Source organism: Phocoena sinus, chromosome 1 (assembly GCF_008692025.1).
Source record: "Phocoena sinus isolate mPhoSin1 chromosome 1, mPhoSin1.pri, whole genome shotgun sequence".
Lineage (NCBI taxonomy): Eukaryota > Metazoa > Chordata > Mammalia > Artiodactyla > Phocoenidae > Phocoena > Phocoena sinus.
The window spans coordinates 157,773,743-157,798,886 of NC_045763.1; the positions used below are offsets into that span (position 1 = coordinate 157,773,743).

The 25,144-nt window shown below is 36.8% G+C and overlaps 1 protein-coding gene across 6 annotated transcripts in view; it reads left to right on the forward strand.

The window, feature by feature from the left end:
• SDCCAG8 (SHH signaling and ciliogenesis regulator SDCCAG8) overlaps positions 1–25,144 on the forward strand; it is a 262,756-nt gene that overhangs the window by 6,669 nt on the left and 230,943 nt on the right. For all 6 annotated transcript variants that reach the window (XM_032643294.1, XM_032643360.1, XM_032643209.1 and 3 more), the window contains exons 2-4: positions 7,149–7,301; positions 7,992–8,074; positions 17,235–17,348. In XM_032643294.1, the coding sequence (XP_032499185.1) occupies positions 7,149–7,301; positions 7,992–8,074; positions 17,235–17,348 (350 nt within the window). The remainder of the gene's footprint in view (positions 1–7,148; positions 7,302–7,991; positions 8,075–17,234; positions 17,349–25,144) is intronic.

The following is a 25,144-nucleotide window of genomic DNA, read 5'->3' on the forward strand; positions in this document are numbered from 1 at the left end:
CTTTAAGAACTGTGGCTCGTCTCATGCTCGGCCTAGGGAGATATGGTTCATTGCATGTTTTCTCAGAGACAGCTGAGCACTTCACTGGGTGTGGTTCCTCCTCCCTGTCACCAGGATAATTCTTGTTCACACCTCCCAGTACAGATGGAGAATGTAAACATCCGTAATCCACAGTACGTATGTAAGTGATGATCCTTCCTAGACAGGGACATATTTCCCTTTTGTTCAAAAGCATCTTGATGAAGAGAGGCTCAGTGTTGAACTAGGAGTTAGAAAGTAGGGCAACTGGATTACAAAAATGAATAAAACAGACTTAAATTTCTCGGCAGTCAACAGCTTAATAACCTTTTCAGTGCTCATTGTATTGATTGATATTTGGATAGTGGACCAGCAGAAATAGTATTTACTTACATTTATGTTCATATGATCCTGTAGGACTCAGAGGCTGTATTTGTGTTTGTATTCTTAAGTTTAATTTTTTAATTATTGTTTTTCTTGTGATGAGAACATTTGAGATTTACTCTTCACATGTACAACACAGTATTATTAATGATAGTCATCGTGCTGCACATTATATCCCAGGACATAGTTTATTTTGTAACTGGAAATTTGTACCTTTTGACCCTCTTTGTCCATCTTGCCCACACACCCACCCCCTGAATCTGTATTTTTCTAATTAAAAACCCTCTTCTCTTTTTCCCTCTGCCACTGTTTCTTTTCTTTTTCTTCCCTAACATCTTTATTAGAGTATAATTGCTTTACATTGTTGTGTTAGTTTCTGCTGTATAACAAAGTGAATCAGCTATACGTATACATATATTCCCATATCCCTTCCCTCTTGCATCTCCCTCCCACGCTCCCTATCCCACCCCTCTAGGTGGTCACAAAACACAGAGCTGATCTCCCTGTGCTATGCGGCTGCTTCCCACTAGCTATCTATTTTACATTTGGTAGTGTATATATGCCACTCTCTCACTTTGTCCCAGCTTACCCTTCCCACTCCCCATGTCAAGTCCATTCTCCATGTCTGCGTCTTTATTCCTGTCCTGCCCCTAGGTTCATCAGAACCTTTTTTTTTTTTTTAGATTCCACATATATGTGTTAACATATGGTATTTGTTTTTCTCTTTCTGACTTACTTCATTCTGTATGGCATACTCTAGGTCCATCTACCTCCCTGCACATAGTTCAATTTCGTTCGTTTTTATGTCTGAGTAATATTCCATTGTATATATGTGCCACATGTTCTTTTTTTTTTTTTTAATGCAGCTCTGTTATAAAAAACATGCCTCTTTTATTTAACATCTTTATTGGAGTATAATTGCTTTACAATGGTATGTTAGTTTCTGCTTTATAGCAAAGTGAATCAGCTATACATATATCCACATATCACCTCTCTCCCACCCTCCCTATCCCACCTCTCTAGCTGGTCACAAAGCACTGAGCTGATTTCCCTGTGCTATGCGGCTGCTTCCCACTAGCTATCTATTTTACATTTGGTAGTGTATATATGTCCATGCCACTCTGTCACTTCGTCCCAGCTTACCCTTCCCCCTCCCATGTCCTCAAGTCCATTCTCTACATCTGCATCTTTATTCCTGTCCTGCCCCTAGGTTCTTCAGAACCTTTTTTTTTTTTTTTTAGATTCCATATATACGTGTTAGCATACAGTATTTGTTTTTCTCTTTCTGACTTACTTCACTCTGTATGACAGATTCTAGGTCCATCCACCTCACTACAAATAACTCAATTTCATGTCTTTTTGTGGCTGAGTAATATTCCATTGTATATATGTGCCACATCTTCTTTATCCATTCATCTGTTGATGGACACTTAGTTTGCTTCCATGTCCTGGCTATTGTAAATAGAGCTGCAATGAACATTGTGATACATGACTCCTTTTGAATTATGGTTTGCTCAGGGTATATGCCCAGTAGTGAGATTGCTGGGTCGTATGGTAGTTCTATTTTTAGTTTTTTAAGGAACCTCCGTACTGTTCTCCATACTGGCTGTATCAATTAACATTCCCACCAACAGTGCAAGAGGGTTCCCTTTTCTCCACACCTCTCCAGCGTTTATTGTTTGTAAATTTTTTGATGATGGCCATTCTGACCAGTGTGAGGTGATACCTCATTGTAGTTTTGATTTCCATTTCTCTAATGACTAGTGATGTTGAGCATCCTTTCATGTGTTTGTTGGCAATCTTTATATCTTCTTTGGAGAAATGTCTATTTAGGTCTTCTACCCATTTTTGGATGGGTTGTTTTTTTTGATATTGAGCTACATGAGCTGCTTGCGTATTTTGGAGATTAATCCTTTGTCAGTTGCTTCATTTACAAATATTTTCTCCCATTTTGAGAGTTGTCTTTTTGTCTTGTTTATGGTTTCCTTTGCTGTGCAAAAGCTTTTAGGTTTCATTAGGTCCCATTTGTTTATTTTTGTTTTTATTTCCATTTCTCTAGGAGGTGGGTCAAAAAGGATCTTGCTGTGATTTATGTCATAGAATGTTCTGCCTATGTTTTCCTCTAAGAGTTTTATAGTGTCTGGCCTTGCATTTAGGTCTTTAATCCATTTTGCGTTTATTTTTGTATACAGTGTTAAGGAGTGTTCTAATTTCATTCTTTTACATGTAGCTGTCCAGTTTTCCCAGTGCCACTTATTGAAGAGGTTGTCTTATCTCCATTGTATATTCTTGCCTCCTTTATCAAAAATAAGGTGACTATATGTGCGTGGGTTTATCTCTGGGCTTTCTATCCTGTTCCATTGATCTATATTTTCTGTTTTTGTGCCAGTACCATACTGTCTTGTTTACTGTAGCTTTGTAGCATAGTCTGAAGTCAGGGAGCCTGATTCCTCCAGCTCTGTTTTTCTTTCTCAAGATTGCTCTGGGTCTTTGGGGTCTTTCGTGTTTCCGTACAAATTGTGAAATTTTTTGTTCTACTTCTGTGAAAAATGCCATTGGTAGTTTATAGGACATTCCATCCAAAACAACAGAATGTACTTTCTTCTCAAGTGCTCATGGAACATTCTCCAGGATAGATCATATCTTGGGTCACAAATTAAGCCTTGGTAAATTTAAGAAAATTTAAATCATATCAAGTATCTTTTCCAACCATAACGCTATGAGACTAGATATCAATTACAGGAAAAAAAACTGTAAAAAATACAAACACATGGAGGCTAAACAATACGCTACTAGAAGAAATCAAAGAGGAAATAAAAAATACCTGGAAACAAATGACAATGAAAACAAAACCCAAAAGAAACCAAAACCTATGGGATGCAGCAAAAGCAGTTTTAAGAGGGAAGTTTATAGCAGTACAATCCTACCTCAAGAAACAAGAAAAATCTCAAATAAACAACCTAACCTTACACCTAAATCCATTAGAGAAAGAACAAAAAACCCCCAAAATTAGCAGAACGTAATTAAGTTTATATTCAGCCCATAGTTGGTGCTGGAGAGAAGAAATCAGGATGTATTGTGAAATCTCTTACTGTCCTCTCAGGAGAGAAGAGGAAATGAGTATTCTTTCCATCTCTCATTTATAGACAGATAAAGCTGTGCCCATTAACAGTGGGATAGGAAACCACAACTGGAACCTCCTGTCTAATCTGGATTCCTTACATGAAAGCAGCAGATAACTGCATCTGGGGAGCAGTATTCTTAATAAGGATTATGGGGCCTTCAGTTGCAGTGGCTCCAGTTGAAGAGAAGTGGGATTTTATCTGTCTTGAAAGATCTGAGTGTTGTTATTCCTCAGGATTAACTCTGTTTGTGGCAGTGTATAATTATGTTAGTATGTATATATTTGAAAAAACATTTAGCCTGTTTTGAAATGTAGTATTGAAATGACTTTAAAATATCACTTACCTCCTTAGTTTTAGTTTTAAGACACAGTTCTTAGAAATTCCTTGTCTTCATCTCTGATACTAACAACTAAAGTCACTCGTTGCAAAAAACCCCTAACCTTGTGTAATCACTTTTCTTTGGGATGGTTGTTGAGTTCAATATATTACTATTTCACATAATACTATTTTCATAGTGCAATTTAACACATGGTCTTTGAATGTTAAAAATTCAAAAGATTAAACAATATTAGGAAAGGGATTAAATGCGCTCATAAAGCTCTGCCATCATTGTAAGCTAATGAAAGAAGTCTACCTATAAGGATTTACAACTACACAATTTTTTTCAGATTTCCTTTCCTTTTCTTAATATCGCTTATTAACTTTTAGTCAGATTAGGTATAAATAAGTAATTATCCTTCATCTTATAGATGAAGTCATTTGATGGCTCCACAGAGCTCACTTATAGTGTAATTCAAACCCTCTCTTTCCTTTTAATGGATGCAGTAAGGATAAGTGCTTTATTCATAGATTTCAGTGCATTAAGTCTAATGCTGTGTGAACTAAATTGCTTATCAAGTAACACTTTGATTTTCCTTTTTAACAAGTCTCTTTAGAAAATACTGAGTTATTGAAAAACTATTTTTGCTGCTTCTCATTTTACTAAAACCAGGAATGCATCTTATCTGGACTTTTTAAACTCATGAGGAGTAAAAGGAGACCAGGCTTGGTTAGTTATCAATTCCAAATTCCAGTCAGAGAAAGGTCTGCGTGGAAACAGGATTGATGTGGAGAAAATTGTAGTGGTAAATTCCCTGGGTCTCTTGTGTAGTTAGTAGTAGAATTTCACTGTTGAACCCTGACCTAAAAGACCTGTTTTCTTTAGTTTAATCAAGGTAGAAAATGAGTTGCTGTAAGCAAAGAACCTATATTAGAGATTTTGTAAGATAGAGAATATTTTTTTCTATTAAGTTATGGTGATTTTTTTCTGGTTTCAAACTTAAATTAATGGGCTTGGAGGAAGTATAATCTATGTTTCAAGGTCCTGTAGAATATATGTTTATAAATATATTTCCATCCATGATTGGTAATGAAAAGATAGCTGTTTTATAGCTTTTTTAGGGTTCCCACGTAGGTAGCAAGGAATAGGAGCTTTTTCTCCTGAGTACACAAGGCGAAATAGATATAATTGTCAAGGAAGGGCCTTGGTCAGAAGAACGAGAGAACTTCATTGGCATCATTGTTATGTGTTCACTTCATTGGCATCATTGTTATGTGTTGCTCTGAATTAGGGAAAGTTTTTACTTAGAAAAAGATCTCCTCTGGGCTTCCCTGGTGGCGCAGTGGTTGAGAGTCCGCCTGCCGATGCAGGGGACACAGGTTCGTGCCCCGGTCCGGGAAGATCCCATATGCCGAGGAGTAGCTGGGCCCGTGAGCCATGGCCGCTGAGCCTGCGCGTTCGGAGCCTGTGCTCCACAGCGGGAGAGGCCACAACAGTGAGAGGCCCGTGTACTGCAAAAAAAAGATCTCTGAAAATCTTAAGAATTATTTAGATAAAATCCATATGAAATAGATAATAGCTATACATGAACTTGCATGGGAATTCATCTTTTTCTAACAAATTTCTATGTTAGATATATGTAAATATTTGGTAAATTTATGAATTAAAAATAACTTTCAAATACAGATGTCAAAATTTGAAAATGATGAGTGAAATCTGGGTTTCAGCTCTAATGTACAAGGAACATTTTTTTATTATAGTTAATGTTTTCTAGATTGGAACTGGGGAATTTAATCATAAGAGATTAGCAGAAATAACAAGTTTAAACCTGAAGAAGTAACTGGACTTTAATTAATGAAATTACCAATTGATTGCCTGGTTCTCCAGTTGTCATACATGTAAAATATCCATAAAATGGGGTAGAATTATTAGTAGTGTCATCACCAGTGTCATTAGTATATTATTATAGTATAGTATTAACATATAGTACAGTATAATATTACTATATTAGTATAGTTCTGTTATTAATGTAAGACTTCGATCCTTTGCTGAAGATGTTTTTGGGTAAATATTTCACTGAATAATTATTTCAGTTATCTATTGCTGCTTAACAAGACACTCTAAAGCTTGATGGCAGAAAGCAGCAAAGAAAAGCATTTGTAGTATCTCTCACAGATCTGTGGGTTAATTGGACTCAAGCTGGGCAGTTTTTGGGTTTCTTTCATGCCATTGTAGGTGGATGGCCTCTGGCGCTGGAGTCATCAGGAGACTCCACAGGGCTGTTAGTGGGGCTGGGCTTCTCTCCTTCTCCCTGTGGTGGTCTCAGGGGCTTTCCTTTCCACATGGCCTCTTCACAATCTCTCCAGCAAGGTAGCCAGACTTCCTGCTTTGTTTGGCTTGGGGTTTACAAAAACCAGAGTTCCGAGAAGGTAGAAGCAAAAGCTACCAGATGTTTTAAAGATGTGACTGGTCTGGCGTGGTGTGCCTTCCATTGCATTCTCTTGGTTAGTGCAGGTTACAGGCCCACTGAGTTTCAACCTGGGAGAGGGCAAGAATGTGAGGCTGGGTCCTTTGGGGGCTATTTTTAGAGATGAACTACTAGAATAATATACCTTAAAATACTTCATTTTAGACTATTTATGTTAATTATGTGCTAGTGAGTTTAAGCTTCAATTCTAGGGGTAGTCAGGTGCACTAACCAAGAATTTCTATGTAAGATGTAGTCAGCCAGCAGTACGTAAGTACGACTATACTAGAGAGGCTGCCGCTATAAGCGCGTCAGCTGTTCAAATCTTGATCAAAACTAGGCCAGATAGTCATATGTCTCTTGCTGCTAGAGGGACATCTGGCCTACAGGGACAAGGAGGCCTCCTTGGGCAGGAACTTGGTGTGGTGGTGTCCCTTTTGCCAGTTTTGCCCACCCACCCCTCTCCAGAAGGGGTAGGGGAGTCTTAGGCATTGAGGGGTTAGGATAGTGCTTTCCCTGTGAGGCTGTTGTTTGGAGGAGTGGAGGGGAGAGAAGCTCTCCCATTCAGTTCTCCTCAGCAATAGAGCTATATATAGTGAATATCAATCACTGAGGTGTCAGGGACCTTAGAGATCATCAAGTCTAACTTCTAACCCATGAACTTAATCTCTTACTTCCTCTGGCATGTTCCTCAGCAAGCTAGAAACAAAACTATGCTTTTTTCCCCATGAAGTATCAGAAATGATTGCTTTTCCTTTAGAAATTGTCTTCTTGAGTCAGTGTACCTTTGGTCGCCCAGATTTCACTGGCCCTGATTTTCATCATGTTGTTACAGAACGTGCCAGTAGAAGCATTCACCAATTGAAATGTGCCCTGAGAGAAGGTGATGACACTATTGGAGAAGACGTAATGGATCGTTCTTTTAGTACCAGTGTAGGAAATGAGGATGCTGGGAATGCCTGGCGTGAACTGCAACACAGCCATGCTGGTGAGTGTGAACGTCAGTCCTGACCTGAATGACACACAGTGAATTCTTTAAACTTTGTACAGTAATGACTCCAGTCTATCCTTTACTGCTAGGATTTTAGTCGAGAAACACAAATCAGCTAATCTAATTCCCTTGCTTATTTTTTTTTCCTTTGACTTCTCAATGCCTATAGGATGTCGTAGCAGTATTTCCTTAAGGTGAATCCAAGCTGCCTCTCCAGCCTCATTTTTCTGTTTTCCTTTCAACTGTCCATCTTTCAAGCCATGTTCTAATCATAACAACCTACGGCCATGCTTCTATGCTTTGCATGAGCCACGCATTCTAACTGGATTTTTTCTCACCCTTTTCTGCTCGGTAATCTCCTGTTTATCCTTCACCGTATTGTCTTCTCTGTGAAAACAATTATGTGCTTCCTCTTCATAAGCACTATGCATTAGCTCTAGGTCTACCAAGAACTTATTACATCGTTTTATATCTGTTAGTTATATCCCTCTTGCTCACAAGCAAGATTCTTAGCTCTTAAGTGGTAGAGGTTTTCTTGTTTGTCTTTGTGTCTCCAGTCAGTAGCACATTTTGTGGTGCATAATACATATTTAAACAGTATTTGTTAGATCGATGGATGGATAGATGGGTGATAATAAACCATGGATCTAAAATAAGGTGAATAAACCCATCGCTTTTGCTCCATAGTTAATCAACTCAAAGCTTTGCTATGCCAACAAGCAACTAAGGAAAGTGAGGTATCTCCAAGAAGACGAAAATTGTCCCCTTTGGTAAGTATCAGCTTTTGCAACCTGACAAAAGCATTATTTTTCTAACCATGTTTTAATTTTACTGTGTCATTTTAGTAGTACATATTGTAAACAGATTCTGAGCAGGGCCTGCTAATAGTGTAAAACATTAAAAAAAATTATTTTCCCTCTGATTATTTTGGCTGAAGAAGAGAGACTTCCATGGCAGAGAGAATTCTGATTTTTTAATTTATTTTTTGCTTGAAAAATGTGAGCGAGGAAATAGTTTGGAGAATTTACTTTGCAACTGTTAGCAAATATAAAAAGAAACAATATATGGAAAAGATTAACCATTGCTTTTTTAGAGGGGCATATCTATATTTTATTATTTTTAGAATTTACTGTTTAATTCTATCAGTCCTTTGTTTTACTCTTTTATGTAATCTTATTCTAAATTTTAAAATACATGGTTATAAAATTGTGTGATGCGAGAAGCTGTACTCTGCTTCTTCTGAAGCTGTTTTCTATTGCTGTTGCTTTGACAGAGTGTATTATTTCTGACTGAAGCAATGTGATATAAAGCCTGAGATAGGTGTGAGGGCAGGGTGGGTGTGAGAGAAGGGTACTGTGAGGGAGGGTGGGTGTGAGGGAAGGGTACTGTGAAGGAAGGGTACTGTGGGGAAAAGGGTATATGTGAGGGAAGGATTTGGCCAGGTTTAAATGGTCAAAATAATAATCTAGGCTTTAGGTCTATCTAGGGTCTATTATGTACTCTCTCACAGGGTTTTTGTAATAATAAGATAAGATCATATATTTAAAATTCTTTAGAAACCTATGAAGTATGACACAAATATAAAATGTCATAGCAACAATAACTACCTTGCATTTTCAATGTCTGTGACAGTTGGATACCAAGGCTACATGCTTGAAACTTGGAGACATGTCAGTTTCCTTTACTCACAGCTGAAATGTCATCAAAGTACCCCTATATTAACACTTCATTCCAGCCTGACACATACTTTCATGTTTAATTCCCACTTTAGAGAAATGTACTACATGCTCCTATTCAATATTTATAGGTATAAATTATAATTAAAAAAATACTTCATCATTCAGTGAATTTATTACTGTTGACACCTAGTTTCTAGAATGCTCTTAAGCACACATGGGTGGAGTACTTTTAAGTCTAGTAGATTAAGTTGCTGTATCTGTTGAATGCTCAGACATGCTTATTAGCATTTTAAAGGTAAAACTGAGCAGTGATATTACAAAACTTATTGACTTCAAATAGGCAAGAAGACTCTCATCAAAATCATCAGTTGTATATACCAATACGCAGGTCTATTTGTATTGGAGCTATGTGAAAGAATGGAACTTAGACTCTAAATGTATATGACCTACATGTGATGATTATAAGCCATAACCATAATAAATAGCTTTTGAAGATGTTACCCTTTAGAATGCAGTTTCATAGCCAATATGACATATGAAAAATATGTGGCTGTATTTATAGAGAAACTGAGGCACTGTTGAGATAGAAAATGTCTAAACATTATTACTTGTTATTCTGAAATGTGGACATCCAGATTATAATAAACCCTTCAAAGTATATACAAGTTATTTCATATGGAGATTTTCCACATATGTTTGTTTTTAATTTTCACATTGACTATCCCCTATATACACATAATAATAATAATTCATATTTACCTATGTACCGAACCCCTTTCTATTAATATTAATTATTATAATTAGTTCCTTTCTACTTAACACAGATAATTCATTTAATTAAAGTCTCTTTGGTTTTTAAATTTATTAAATATTCCCAGAAGCAAAGCTCTACTGAATTATTCTGCCATGGGAGCTGGTATTTCATCATTTATAGGAATTTCTGCTGGATTGAAAAACAAAATGGTTGTGTGTCTCATCTCAAGATTTCCTCTGGGTTCATCTAACTGGTTGAACCTCATTTTCCCTTTCCTCTCTTCCTCTTTTCTTTAAATAATATCATCGTATAATGTATGATTTATAAACCATTTTACAATCATTTTAGGATAAGGTAAGATGTACATTAAAAAATCAATTCCAGGACTGCTGCAGAAGTAAAGAGAATTAACACTTTTTATGACGTCTCTTCATTGAGTCCTCAGTGCAGCGTATCTCAGTTTTTGTACGTATCTGCTTTGGCACTCTAGTCTTGGAGGCTCCAGAACAGCAGAGTCTCAAATTGCCTTGAGTGCTAGGGTCAAAAATAAAAAATCAGGTTTTGCTAACGTACTCCTTAGTAGATAGAATTTTACCTTACTGACACACATTTGGAACATTTGTCTAAAGAATCCCTCCTTCGGGCAGCTTGTTCTGCAATTTTAGCTAGCAGTCCTCTTCTATGGTGGTTTCTTGAAGAGCTGTCCCTTTATCTCATAATTACTGAGTAGGATATCACATTTTCAGATGGCTCAAATAGGAAGTTCATCCCAGCCAATTATACTACTCCAGCATTTTTCCCTTTGCCATATGCTTTTTACAACCGCTTTCACTGTCCATCTTTAAAAAATGATATTCATATCCCTCATTCTTATCTATTTGTGGAATTTATAGGTGAAGAAATAAATACTATTAGCCACATTGTGATCTAGTCTATGTTTTTGTAAATTATTTTTTATACAGAAGATTCTTATTAGTTACCTATTTTATACATATTAGTGTATATATGACTGTCCCAGTTTCCAAATTCATCACCCCCCTTTCCCCCCATTGGTGTCCATAAGTTTGTTCTCTACATCTGTGTCTCTATTTCTGCCTTGCAAACCGGTTGATCTGTACCATTTTTCTAGATTCCACATATATGTGTTAATATACGATATTTGTTTTTCTCTTTCTGACTTACTTCACTCTGTATGACAGTCTCTAGGTCCATCCACATCTCTACAAATGACCCAATTTCATTCCATTATAAGGCTGATATTCCATTGTATATATGTACCACATCTTTATCCATACGTCTGTCGGTGGGCATTTAGATTGCTTCCATGACCTGGCTATTGTAAATAGTGCTACAATGAACATTGGGGTGTGTGTGTCTTTTTGAATTATGGTTTTCTCTGGGTATATGCCCAGTAGTAGGATTGCTGGGTCATATGGTAGTCCTATTTGTAGTTTTTTAAGGAACCTCCATACTGTTCTCCACAGTGACTGAACCAATTTACATTCCCACCAACAGTGCAAGAGGGTTCCCTTTTCTCCACACCCTCTCCAGCATTTGTTGTTTGTAGATTTTCTGATGATGCCCATTCTAACCGGTGTGACATGATACCTCATTGTTTTGATTTGCATTTCTCTAATAAGTAGTGACGTTGAGCAGCTTTTCATGTGCCTCTTGGCATGCTGTATATCTTCTTTGAAGAAATGTCTATTTAGGTCTTCTGACCATATTTTGATTGTGTTGTTTGTTTTTGTAATATTGAACTGCATGAGCTGTTTATATATTTTGGTGATTAATCCTTTGTCCGTTGATTCATTTGCAAATATTTTCTCCCATTCTGAGGGTTGTCTATTTGTCTTGTTTATAGTTTCCTTTGCTGCGCAAAAGCTTTTAAGTTTCATTAGGTCCCATTTGTTTATTTTTGTATTTATTTCCATTACTCTAGGAGGTGGGTCAAAAAAGATCTTCCTGTGATTTATGTCAAAGAGTGTTCTTCCTATGTTTTCCTCTAAGAGTTTTATAGTGTCCGGTCTTACATTTAGGTCTTTAATCCATTTTGATTTTATTTTTGTGTATCGTGTTAGGGAGTGTTCTAATTTCATTCTTTTACATGTAGCTGTCTAGTTTTCCCAGCACCACTTATTGAAGAGACTGTCTTTTCTCCATTGTATATCCATGCTTCCTTTGCCAGAGATTAGGTGACCATAGGTGCATGGGTTTCTCTCTGGGCTTTCTATCCTGTTCCATTGATATATATTTCTGTTTTTGTGCCAGTCCCATATTGTCTTGATTACTGTAGCTTTGTAGTGTAGTCTGAAGTCAGGGAGTCTGATTCCTCCAGCTACGTTTTTTTCCCCTCAAGATTGCTTTGCCTATTTGGGGTCTTCTCTATCTCCATACAAATGTTAAGATTTTCTGTTCTAGTTCTGTAAAAAATTGCCATTGCTAATTTGATAAGGATTACATTGACTCTGTAGACTGCTTTGGGTAGTATAGTCATTGTCACAATGTTGATTCTTCCAATCCAAGAACATGGTATATCTCTCCATCTGTCTGTATCATCTTTAATTTCTTTCATCAGTGTCTTATAGTTTTCTGCATACAGGTCTTTTGTCTCCTTAGGTAGGTTTATTCCTAGGTATTTTCCTTTTGTTGCAATGGTGAATGCAATTAATTGTTTCCTTAATTTCTCTTTCTGATATTTCGTTGTTAGTGTGTAGAAATGCAAGAGATCTGTGCATTAATTTTGTACCCTGCAACTTTACCAAATTCACTAATTAGCTCTAGTTGTTTTCTGGTGGTATTTTTAGGATTATCTATGTACAGTATCATGTCCTCTGCAAACACTGACAGTTTTACTTCTTCTTTTCCAATTTGTATTCCTTTTATTTCTTTTTTTTCTCTGATTGCCATGGCTAGGAGTTCCAAAACTATCTTGAATAATAGTGGCAAGAGTGGACATCCTTGTCTTGTTCCTGATCTTAGAGGACATGCTTTCACTTTTTCACCATCAGGAATGATGTTTGCTGTGGGCTTGTCATATATGGCCTTTATTATGTTGAGGTAGGTTCCCTCTATGCCCATTTTCTGGAGAGTTTTTATCATAATGGGTGTTGAATTTTGTCTTAAGCTTTTTCTGCATCTATTGAGATGATCATATGGTTTTTATTCTTCAGTGTGTTAATATGGTGTATCACATTGATTTGAGTATATTGAAGAATCCTTGCATCCATGGGATAAATCCCACTTGATCACCATGTATGATCCTTTTAATGTGTTGTTGGATTCTGTTTGCTAGTATTTTGTTGAGGATTTTTGCATCTATGTTCGTCAGTGATATTGGTCTATAATTTTCTTTTTTTGAAGTATCTTTGTCTGATTTTGGTATCAGAGTGATGGTGGCCTCGTAGAATGAGTTTGGGAGTGTTTCTTCCTCTGCAGTTTTCTGGAGGACTTTGAGAAGGATGGGTGTTAGCTCTTCTCTAAATGTATGATATTATTTACCTGTGAAGCCATCTGGTCCTGGACTTTTTTTTGTTGGAAGATTTTTAATCCCAGTTTCAATTTCATTACTTGTGATTGGTCTGTTCATATTTTCTCTTTCTACCTGGTTCAGTCTCAGAAGTTTGTGCTTTTCTAAGAATTTGTCCATTTCTTCCCGGTTGTCCATTTTTTTAGTGTACTTTTGCTTGTACTAGTCTTTGATGCTGCTTTGTATTTCTGCAGTGTCTGTTGTAACTTCTCCTTTTTCATTTCTAATTTTATTGATTTGAGTCTTCTCCCTCTTTTTCTTGATGAGTCTGGCTAAAGGTTTATCAATTTTGTTCATCTTCTCAAAGAACCAGCTATTAGTTTTATTGATTTTTGCTATTGTTTTCTTTGTTTCTATTTCATTAATTTGTGCTCTGATCTTTATGATTTCTTTCCTTCTACTAACTTTGGGTTTTGTTTGTTCTTCTTTCTCTGGTTCCTTTAGGTGTAAGGTTAGATTGTTTATTTGAGATTTTTCCTGTTTCTTGAGGTAGGATTGTATTGCTATAAACTTCCCTGTTAGAACTGCTTCTGCTGCATCCCATCTGTTTTGGATCGTTGTGTTTTCATTGTCATGTATCTGTAGGTGTTTTTTAACTTCCTTTTTGATTTCTTCAGTGATCTCTTGGTTATTTAGTAACATATGGTTTAGCCTCCATATGTTTGTGTTTTTTATGTTTTTTTCCCTGTAATTTATTTCTAATCTCATAGTGTTGTGGTAGGAAAAGATGCTTGATATGATTTCAATTTTCTTAAATTTACCAAGGCTTGATTTGTGACCCAAGATGTGATCTATCCTAGACAATATTCCATATGCACTTGAGAAGAAAGTGTCTACTGTTGTTTTTGGATGGAATGTCCTATAAATATCAATTAAATCTAACTGGTCTATTGTGTCATTTAAAGCTTGTGTTTCCTTATTAATTTTTTGTCTGGATTATTTGTCCATTGGTGTATGTGTGATTTTAAAGTCCCCCAATATTAGTGTGTTACTGTCAATTACCGCTTTTATAGCCGTTAGCATTTGCTTATGTATTGAGGTGCTTCTATGTTGGGTACATATATATTTATAATTGCTATATTTTCTTCTTGGATTGATCCCTTGATCATTATGTAGTGTCCTTTCTTGTCTCTTGTAACATTCTTCATTTTAAAGTCTTTTTTTTTTTTTTTTTTTTTTTTTTTTTTTTTTTTTTTTAATGCGTTACGCGGGCCTCTCACTGTTGTGGCCTCTCCCGTTGCGGAGGACAGGCTCCGGACGCGCAGGCTCAGCGGCCATGGCTCACGGGCCCAGCCGCTCCGCGGCATGCGGGATCCTCCCAGACCGGGGCACGAACCCGAGTCCCCCGCATCGGCAGGCGGACTCTCAACCACTGCGCCACCAGGGAAGCCCTTAAAGTCTTTTGATCTGATACAAGTGTTGCTACTCCAGCTTTCTTTTGATTTCCATTTGCATGGAATATCTTTTCCCATCCCCTCACTTTCAGTCTCTATGTGTCCCTAGGTCTGAAGTGCATCTCTTGTAGACAGCATATATACTAATCTTGTTTTTGTATCCATTCAATCAATCTGTGTCTTTTGGTTGGAGCATTTAATCCACTCACATTTAAGGTAATTATTGATATGTATGTTCCTATTACCATTTTCTTAATAGGTCCTTTTCTTCTCCTATGTTTCCCACTTAGAGAAGTTCCTTTAGCATTTGTTGTAGAGCTGATCTGGTGGTGCTGAATTCTCTTAGCTTTTGCTTGTCTGTAAAGCTTTTGATTTCTCCGTCTAATCTGAGTGAGATCCTTGCTAGGTAGAGTAATCTTGGTTGTAGTTTCTTCCCTTTACTCACTTTAAGTATATCTTGCCACTCCTTTCTGGCTTGTAGAGTTTCTGTTGAGAAATCAGCTGTTAACCTTATGGGAGTTCCCTTGTGTGTGTTTTTTTGTTTGTTTTTTTTTGGCTGCATTGGGTCTTCATTGCTGCGTGCGGGCTTTCGCTAGTTGCGGTCTGCGGGGACTACTCTTCATTGTGTGCGGGCTTCTCCTTGTGGTGGCTTCTCTTCTTGCAGAGCAGAGGCTCTAGGCATGTGGGCTTCAGTAATTGTAGCATGAGGGCTCAGTAGTTGTGGCTTGAGGGCTCTAGAGTGCAGGCTCAGTAGTTGTGGCACATGGGCTTAGCTGCTCCACAGCATGTTGGATCTGCCTAGACCAGGACTTGAACCCATGTCCCCTGAATTGGCAGGCAGATTCTTAACCACTGTGCCACCAGGGTAGCTCCCCTTGTATGTTATTTTTCCCTTTTTGCTTTTAATAATTTTTCCTGGTCTTTAATTTTTGTCAATTTGATTACTGTATGTCTCAGTGTGTTTCTCCTTTGGTTTATCCTGCCTGGGACTCTCTGCGCTTGCAGGACCTGGGTGTTTCCTTTTCCATGTTAGGGAAGTTTTCCATTATAATCGCTTCATATATTTTCTTGGGTCCTGTCTCTCTCTCTTCTCCTCTGGAACCCCTATACTGTGAATGTTGGTGCATTTAATGTTGTCCCAGGGGTCTCTTAGGCTGTCTTCATTTCTTTTTATTCTTTTTTCTTTATTCTGTTCAACAGCAGTGAATTCCATCGTTGTCTTCCAGGTCACTTATCTGTTCTTCTGTCTCAGTTATCCTTCAATTGATTCCTCCTAGTGTGTTTTTCTTTTCAGTTATTTTGTTATTCATCTCCGTTTTTTGTTGTTTAATTCTTCTAGATGTTTGTCCTTTAATTCTTATAGGTCTTTGTTAAACATTTCTTGCATCTTCTTGATCTTTGCCTCCATTCTTTTTCTGATGTCCTGGATCACCTTCACTATGATTATTCTGAATTCTTTTTCTGGAAGGTTGCCTATTTCCACTTCATTTAGTTGTTTTTCTGGGATTTTATCTTGTTCCTTCATCTGGTACATAGTCCTCTGCCTTTTCATTTTGTCTATCTTTCTGTGAATGTGGTTTTCATTCCACAGGCTGCAGGATTGTAGTTCTTCTTGCTTCTGCTGTCTGCCCTCTGGTGGATGAGTCTATCTAAGAGGCTTGTGCAGGCTTCCTGATGGGAGGGACTGGTGGTGGGTGGAACTGGGTGTTGCTCTGGTGGGCAGAGCTCAGTAAAACTTTAATCCGCTTGTCTGCTGATGGGTGGGTCTGAGTTCCCTCCCTGTTGGTTGTTTGGCCTGAGGTGACCCAGCAGTGGAGGCTACAGGCCCTTTGGTAGGGCTAATGGCAGACTCTGGGAGGGCTCATGCCAAGGAGTACTTCCCAGAACTTCTGCTGCCAGTGTCCTTGTCCCTTCAGTGAGCCACAGCCACCCCCCGCCTCTGCAGGAGACCCTGCAACACTAGCAGGTAGGTCTGGTTCAGTCTCCTGTGGGGTCACTGCTCCTATCCCTGGATCCTGATGCACACTACTTTGTGTGTGCCTTCCAAGAATGGAGTCTCTGTTTCCCCCAGTCCTGTGGAAGTCCTGCAATCAAATCCCACTAGCCTTCAAAGTCTGATTCTCTGGGAAGTCCTCCTCCCGTTGCCGGACCCCCAGGTTGGGAAGCCTGAGGTGGAGCTCAGAACCTTCACTCCAGTGGCTGGACTTCTGTTGTAAGGTTGTTCTCCAGTTTCTGAGTCACCCATCCAGTGGGTATGGGATTTGACTTTATTGTGATTGTGTCCCTCCTACCATCTCATTGTGGCTTCTCCTTTGTCTTTGTATGTGGAGTATCTTTTCTGGTGAGTTCTAGTGTCTTCCTGTCGATGATTTTTCAGCAGTTAGTTGTGATTCCAGTGCTCTTGCAAGAGGGAGTGAGTGCACGTCCTTTTACTCTGCCATCTTGAAGCAATCTCCCTAGTCTATGTTTATACTATGTTTATATGACATCAGTGCTAAATTGAGTATGGAGATGGTATTAACTGATTCTTTGCTAAATCCAAACATGCTTCATTTGTTTTTATTTTTGCCTTAGAAATCATCAGAATATGAGGAAACCGATATGCCTGCTCTACACAATTTTGTTCCCATCATCAGTGACCAGTCTCAATACATTCATCATTTAGAGGCAGAAGTCAAGTTCTGTAAGGTAAGTTTCTCCTTAAAAATTTAAGCCAACCTAAATTAAAGTTGATATTAATAATGCCTTGTGTGAAAATTTGCTATTATTCGTCATGTTTATAGCAATACATTGACAGTTGCCATCTTTATATGCTTGAAAAGACTGATGTGTAATAGGAGCTTCTCAGGCTTGGGAATGATACTCCTGACTATGCCATTTCTGAATACTTAATTTCTCAGTAGTCTATAACTATGTCTAATATTTTGATAATATTCTCTCACGTTTCAGAATTTTTCCTTTCCACCCTGTTTACTTTAGCCCAGCTTATGGCAAATGCTTTGGAATAGTAATACCAATCATTCTCCCACACTTATCAACCTATTGAAATTGTTGTGCAGCAAGTAGGGATTCTAAGCAGTAGATTAAATCTACCCCATGTCAGTGTAAAGGTTCTTACCTTGGCTTTGAATACATATAGCTCACGGGGGTACTGATACTTATGATCAAGAAACCAGATGTGTCACCTATGGCATGTAACACTAGATGTTACATATTGCATGACTGTATGAACTTTGGAAATGTCATTAATGCCATTGGAGCCTTTCTGCCTTCCCAAAGTATGTTAGTGTTTTAGTTTTTTGGTTTTTTTTTTAAATATCAATGCATCAGATCATGTGATATTTTCATAGGAGTTACTGATATCTTTTTTATCAGTATTATATGTATTACATTTTCAACGTTTGGCTACTCTTGCAAGGTGTAAGTCTGATAGGTAACTTAAGAAACCTTTAAACATTTAATGTCTTGAGATTTCAAGGGCATTTCCTGATCTTAGCATGTCATTTTCTCTTTGTTCTTGAGGATACAATCATTATTATACAAGTATTCTTGGATTACCAGAAAAGCTGAAATAATATCCTAGGACTCAGTCCATTAATAAGCTTCTGTTAATTTCTAAAATGCTGTGGGTAAAACTTAAGAGATATTGTAGGGGAAATAAAAGTTTAACTCTGCCCTCATAGTGTCTTTGGTTGGGCCTTAAAATTAAATTGACATAAGGCAGATTAACAGGATGAAAGGGTACCCATTTATTTAATGCAGGATTTATGTGACATGGGAGCCTTCATAAGGAAGTGAAGACCCAAAGAAGTGGTGAAACCTAAATGTTTTTATACTTGGTTGAACAAAGAGAGGCAGCTGTGGAAGTGTAACTAAAATATGTGGGGAGGTAAAGAAGATGAGTTCTTTTAACAAGGTCTGTTTGTACAGATTTCTCTCAGCCTCTACTTCTTGTCTCTGGTGATAAGAATGTTTTTTTCTTCCTGGTGTAGGGAGAGCATCTTTCACATGAGAGTTTTATTCCTTCTTTCAGGAGGAAAAGGGGAAGTCAGAGCACTCTTCTTGTACCTGCTGTTTTTCACGTGCCCTTAGCTCAAGATAATTCTTCCAAAGTGACATATTAGGGGATGGCAGATTCTGCCACTCTGCAATATACATCATAATAAACTTAGCATTTAGTTGAGAGCACTGTTACCTATGAGGACCACAGCAGCCCTGTAGAAGATATAGTGTAGCCGTTTATTTTGTGGTATAAACTATAATTATAATGAGAGAAGAAGGTTACTAAAAGCTAGTGTCTTTGGGGATGTTTTTATGGCAGAGAATAATCTTAAGGTGTAGGATCATTAGATCAGCAGAAGGGAGATGAACGAATTTCAAAGAAAAAACAGCAACAATGAAAGAATATATTCAGGCTGAATATGATTTATTTATGGGGGACATGAGGCATCTATTCTAAATTCTTACAATGGAGGATATCTCTTAGAAATAATTAAAATAATGCTGAACTGATAAAATGGAAGATTACAAAATTCTTGAAAGTCAGACAGAGTATAAATATGATACATTTTAACAAGTGAGTAAGATAATGAAAGTACTGTTTAAGGGCCTATTAGTTTGATTAATTAACAGACTTTATTTTTTAGATCAGTTTTAGGTTTACAGAAAAGTTGAAAGTACATAGAGTTCCCATGTACTTCCATGTACTTTATAGCTCCCCAGCCGTTTCCCCTGTTATTTTCATCATGCATCAGTGTAGTACAATTGTTTGTTACAATTGATGAGCCAATATTATTACATTATTATTTACTAAATTCCTCAGTTTACATTAGTGTTCACTCTTTGTGTTTTATATTCTATAAGTTTTACAAAACGTATAATGACATATACCCACCATTACAGTAGCATACAGAATAATTTCACTGCCTTAAATATCATCTGCACTCTGCTTGTTTATCCCTTCCTACCTGCTAAACCCCTGGCAACCACTGATCTTTTTACTGTCTCCATAGTTTTGCCTTTTCCAGAATGTCATATAGTTGGAATCATACAGTTTTGTAGCCTTTTCAGATTGGCTTCATTGAGTTCATAATATACGTTTAAGTTTCCTTCATGTCTTTTCATGGCTTGATAGCTCATTTCTTTTTATCACTGAGTAATATTCCATTGTATGTATATAACATAGTTTGTTTATCCATTCACCCATTGAAGGAAATCTCGCTTGCTTCTAAGTTTTGGCAACTATGAATAAAGCTACTGTAAACATTTGTGTAGAGGTTTTGTGTGGACATAAAGTTTTTACTCATTTGGGTAAATACCACAAAACACAATTGCTGGATTGCCTGGTAAAAGTATGTTTAGTCTTATAAGAAGCTGCCACACTGTCTTCCACAGTGACTGTGCCATTTTGTTTTCCTGTCAGCAAAGAATAAGAGTTCCTGATGTTCCACATCATTGCCAGGATTTGGTGTTGTCAGTGTTTTGATTTCTAGTGTGTTAAAGATATGTGATGGTATCTTGTTGTTTTAATTTCAATTCCCTGTGACATACAGTGTTGAATATTTTTTTCATATGCTTATTTTCCATTTATATACTTTCTTTGATGAGGTATCTATTCAGGTCTTTTGCCCATTTTTTAAATTGGGCTGTTCATTTTCTTATTGTTGAGTTTCAAAAGTTCTTTATGTACTTTGGGTACCAGTCATTTATCACATATGATGTCTTTTGCAATTCTTTTCTCTCAATTTTGGCTTGTCTTGATTTTCTTAACTGTCATAGAGCAGAAGTTTTTAATTTTAATCAAGTTCAACTTATCAATTTTTTCCATGCAATTGTGCTTTTGGTGTTATATCTAAAAATATTGCAAAACCCAAGATCACTAATATTTTCTCTTATTCTTCTTCTAGCTGTTTGATTATTTTGTGTTTTACATTTAGATCTATGCTCCATTTTGAGTTAATATTTGTGAGGGTATAAGATCTGTGTCTAGATTTATTTAAATTTTTTTTTACATGTAGATATCCATCTGTTTCAGCATCATTTTTTGAAAAGACTATCTACATTGAATTACCCTTATTCCATGTTAAAGATCAGTTAACTGTACTTGTGTAAGTCTATTTCTGGGCTCACCATTCTGCTTCATTGATCTATTGGTCAGTTCTTTCACAAATACCATACTTTTTTTTAAATTTATTTATTTTTCATTTATTTATTTTTGGCTGCATTGGGTCTTCTTTGCTGCACATGGGCTTTCTCTAGTTGCAGCAAGCAGGGGCTACTCTTCATTGAGGTGTGCAGTCTTCTCATTGCAGTGGCTTTTCTTGTTGCAGAGCACGGGCTCTAGGCATGCAGGCTTCAGTAGTTGTAGCACGCAGGCTCAGTAGTTGTGGCTCGCGAGCTCTAGAGTGCAGGCTGAGTAGTTGTGGTGCACTGGCTTAGTTGCTCCGTGGCATGTGGCATCTTCCTGGACCAGGGCTCGAACCCGTGTTCCCTTCATTGGCAGGTGGATTCTTAACCACTGTACCACCAGGGAAGTCCCACACTATCTTGATTATTGGAGCTTTATAGTAAGTCTTGAGGTCTAGTAGTGTCAATCTTCCAATTTCGTTCTTTTCCTTCAATATCATGTTGGCTGTTCTGGGTCTTTTACCTCTTTATATAAATTCTAAAATCAATCTGTAAATATCTACAAAGTAACATTCTGGAATTTTGATTGAGATTGTATTGAAATCTATCAAGTTAGGAGGAGGTGATATTTTGACAATATTGAATCTTCCTATCCATGTACATGGAATATCTCTCCATTTATTTAGATATTCCTTGATGTCTTCATCAGAGTTTTGCAGTTTTATTCTTATAGATCTTATACATATTTTGTGCAGTTTATACCTGAGTATTTCATTTTTTTCGTGTCAATGTAAATGGTATTGTGATTTTAATTTCAAATACCAATTACTCATTACTAATATGTAAGAAAACAATTGACTTTTGTATATTAATGTTGTAATCTGCAACCTTGCTATAATCACTCATTTTAGCAGGTTTTTTTTGATTCTTTGACATTTTCTTCATAGACAGTAATGTCATCTGTGAAAAATACAGCTGTCTTTTTAAAAAATTTATTCTTGTATAGCTTCTATTTTCTTTTCTTGCCTTATTGTATTAGCTAGGACTTCTAATATGATGTTGAATAGGAATGATGAGAGGTGACATCATTGTCTTATTCTTTTTCTTTTTTTAACATCTTTATTGGGGTATAATTGCTTTACAATGGTGTGTTAGTTTCTGCTTTATAACAAAGTGAATCAGTTATACATATACATATGTTCCCATATCTCTTCCCTCTTGCGTCTCCCACCCTCCCACCCTCCCTATCCCACCCCTCCAGGTGGTTACAAAACACCGAGCCGATATCCCTGTGCCATGCGGCTACTTCCCACTAGCTATCTACCTTACTGTCTTATTCTTGATCTTAGTAGGAAGCCATCTGTTGTCTCACCGTGAACTACAATGTTAGCTATGGGTTATTTATAGATGTTCTTTATTAAACTGAAGATGTATTTCCTTTACGCCTAGTTCACTGAGGTTTTTACCTTGAATGGCTCCTGGATTTTGTTACTTGCTTTTTTTGCATCTATTGATATGATCCTATGATTTTTTTTCTAGCTTGTTGAATTACGTTATTTGATTTTGAAATATTGAGCCAGACTTGCATAGGTAGATTAAATTCCATTTGGTCTTGTTGTATAATTCTTTTTGTACATTGTGGGATTTGATTCACTAATATTTTGATGAGGATTTTTGCATCTGTATTCATGGTCTGTAGTTTTTCATTCCTATAGTGTCTTCACCCGGTTTGGGTAGTAGGGTAATGCTGACTTCATAGAATAAGTTAGGAAGTATTTCCTCTGGTATTTTATAGAAGATATTTTACAGAATTGGTCTCATTTGTTCCTTAAATGTTTAATAGAATTCACCAGTGAACCAATGTTGGGCCTGGTGCTTTCTGTTTTGAAAGATTATTAATTATTTATTCAATTTCTTTAATAGATGTAGTCCTATTCAGATTAACTGTTTCTCCTTTTGTGAGTTTTGGTAGATTGTGTCTTTCAAGGGGTTGGTTCATTTTCTCCAGGTTATCAAGTTATGGATATACAGTTGTTCATAATATTCCTTTATTATCCTTTTAATGTCCATAGGATCTGTAGTGGTATCGTTTCTGATATTAGTAATCTGTGTCTTCTCTCTTTTTTTCTTAGTTAGCCTGGCTAGAGTCTAATCAATTTCATTGATCATTTCAATGACCAAGCTTTTGGCTTTGTTGCTTTTCTCTGTTGATTTCCTGTTTTTAATTTCATTTATTTCTACCCTAATTTTTTTTTATCTTTTCTTCCACTTACTGTGGATTTAATTTGGGTTTTTTTGTTGTTGTTTGTTTGTTCGTTTTAGTTTCCTGAGAGTATTGATTTGAAATCTTTATTCTTTTCTAATATTTTTCCCTAATTTAGTTGCATCTCACAAATTTCGATTTGTATTTTCATTTTTGTTAAGTTTAAAATATTTTCAGGGCTTCCCTGGTGGCGCAGTGGTTGAGAGTCTGCCTGCCGATGCAGGGCACACGGATTTGTGCCCCGGTCCGGGAAGATCCCACATGCCACGAAGCGGCTGGGCCCGTGAGCCATGGCTGCTGAGCCTGCGCCTCTGGAGCCTGTGCTCTGCAACGGGAGAGGCCACAACAGTGAGAGGCCCGCGTACCGCAAAAAATATATATATATATTTTCAGTTTATTTCTTGAGATTTTGTTCTTGACCCATATATATTTAGAAGAGTGTTGTTTAACCACCACATATATTAGGAGTGTTCCAGCTGTCTTTCTGTTATTGATTTCTAGTTTAATTCCATTATGATCTGATAACATACTTTGTGTGATTTCTATTCTTTTTAATTTGTTAACATATGGTTTTAGGCCACAGAATATGGTATGTCTTGGTGAATGTTCTGTGTTAGCTTGAGAAGAATGTGTATTTTGTTGTTGTTGGATGAAGTAGTATATAAATGTCAATTGGATCCAGTTGATTAATGGTGCCGTTCAGTTCAACTATGTCCATACTGATATTTTGCCAGTCTGCCAGATCTGTCAATTACTGATAGAGGGATATTGAAATCTCCAACTGAAATAGTAGATACATCTGTTTCTCTTTACAGTTTTATCAGTTTTTGCCTTATGTATTTTGATGGTCTGTTGTTAGGCATACACACATTAGGATTATTATGACTTCTTGGAAAATTGACCTGTTTATCAATATGTCATGCCTCTTTATTATCCCTGATATTTTTTTCCTTAGTATGAAGTCTGCTTTGTCTGAAATTAATACAGCTACTCAAGCTTTCTTTTGATTTATGTTAGCATAGTATGTCTTTCTCCATCCCTTTACTTTTAAAGTATCTGTGTCTTTAGATTTAAAGCAGGCATCTTGTAGACAACATGTATTTGGGTCTTATTTTTTCTGACAGTCTGTCTTTTCATTGGTATAGTCAGATCATGGATGTTTAATGTGATTATTGATATAGTTGGATATCTATCATACCTACCATATTTCTTACTGTTTTCTATTCATTGCCCTTGTTCTTTCTTTCTTTTTTTTGTCCTCCACTTGTTTTTTCTGCCATCTCTGGTTTTGAGTGACCATGTTATATGATTGCATTTTTCTCCTCTCTTAGCATATCAATTGAACTTCTTTTTTTTTTTAACTTTTATAAGTGGTTGTCCTTGAGTTTGCAGTTACATTTACCACTACTCTAAGTCTACTTTCAATGAGCACTTCAGGGGTTGGGAAAGTTCCTTATAACAGGGTTCCCAGTTCCTCCCTCCTGACCCTTATGCACTGCTGTCATTCATTTCAATTATCCATAAGCTATGATCACTACATACACTATTGCTAATATGATACTGAACAAACTGTTACCTGTTAGATCAATTAACATTAAGAAAAATAAAATATTTTACTTTATCTCCATATATGCCTTCTCAAATGCTCTTTCTTTCCTTATGTAGATCTGAGTTTATAACCTAAATAAATTTCCTACTTTCTGAAGAACTTCTTGTAACATTTCTTGCAAGGCAGGTCTACCAGAGACAAATTTCCTAATTTTTGGTTATCTGAGAAAGTCTTTATTTTTCCCTCACTTTTGAAGGTTCGTATCACTGAATACAGAATTCTAGGTTGGTGGGGTTTTTATCTTTCGAAACTTTAAATATTCCATTGCACTCTATCCATGCTTGCATAGTTTCTGAAGAGTAGCTGATATAATTCTCATCATTGCTTCTTGATAGGGAAGGGTATTTTTTTCTCTGACTTCTTTAAAGAATTTCTCTTTGTCTTTGATTTTCTGCAGTTTGAATATGCTATTCCTGGGTGTGGATTTTTTAGTTTTATCTTGCTCAGTGTTCTCTGAGCTTCTTGGATCTGTGGTTTGGTGCTTAT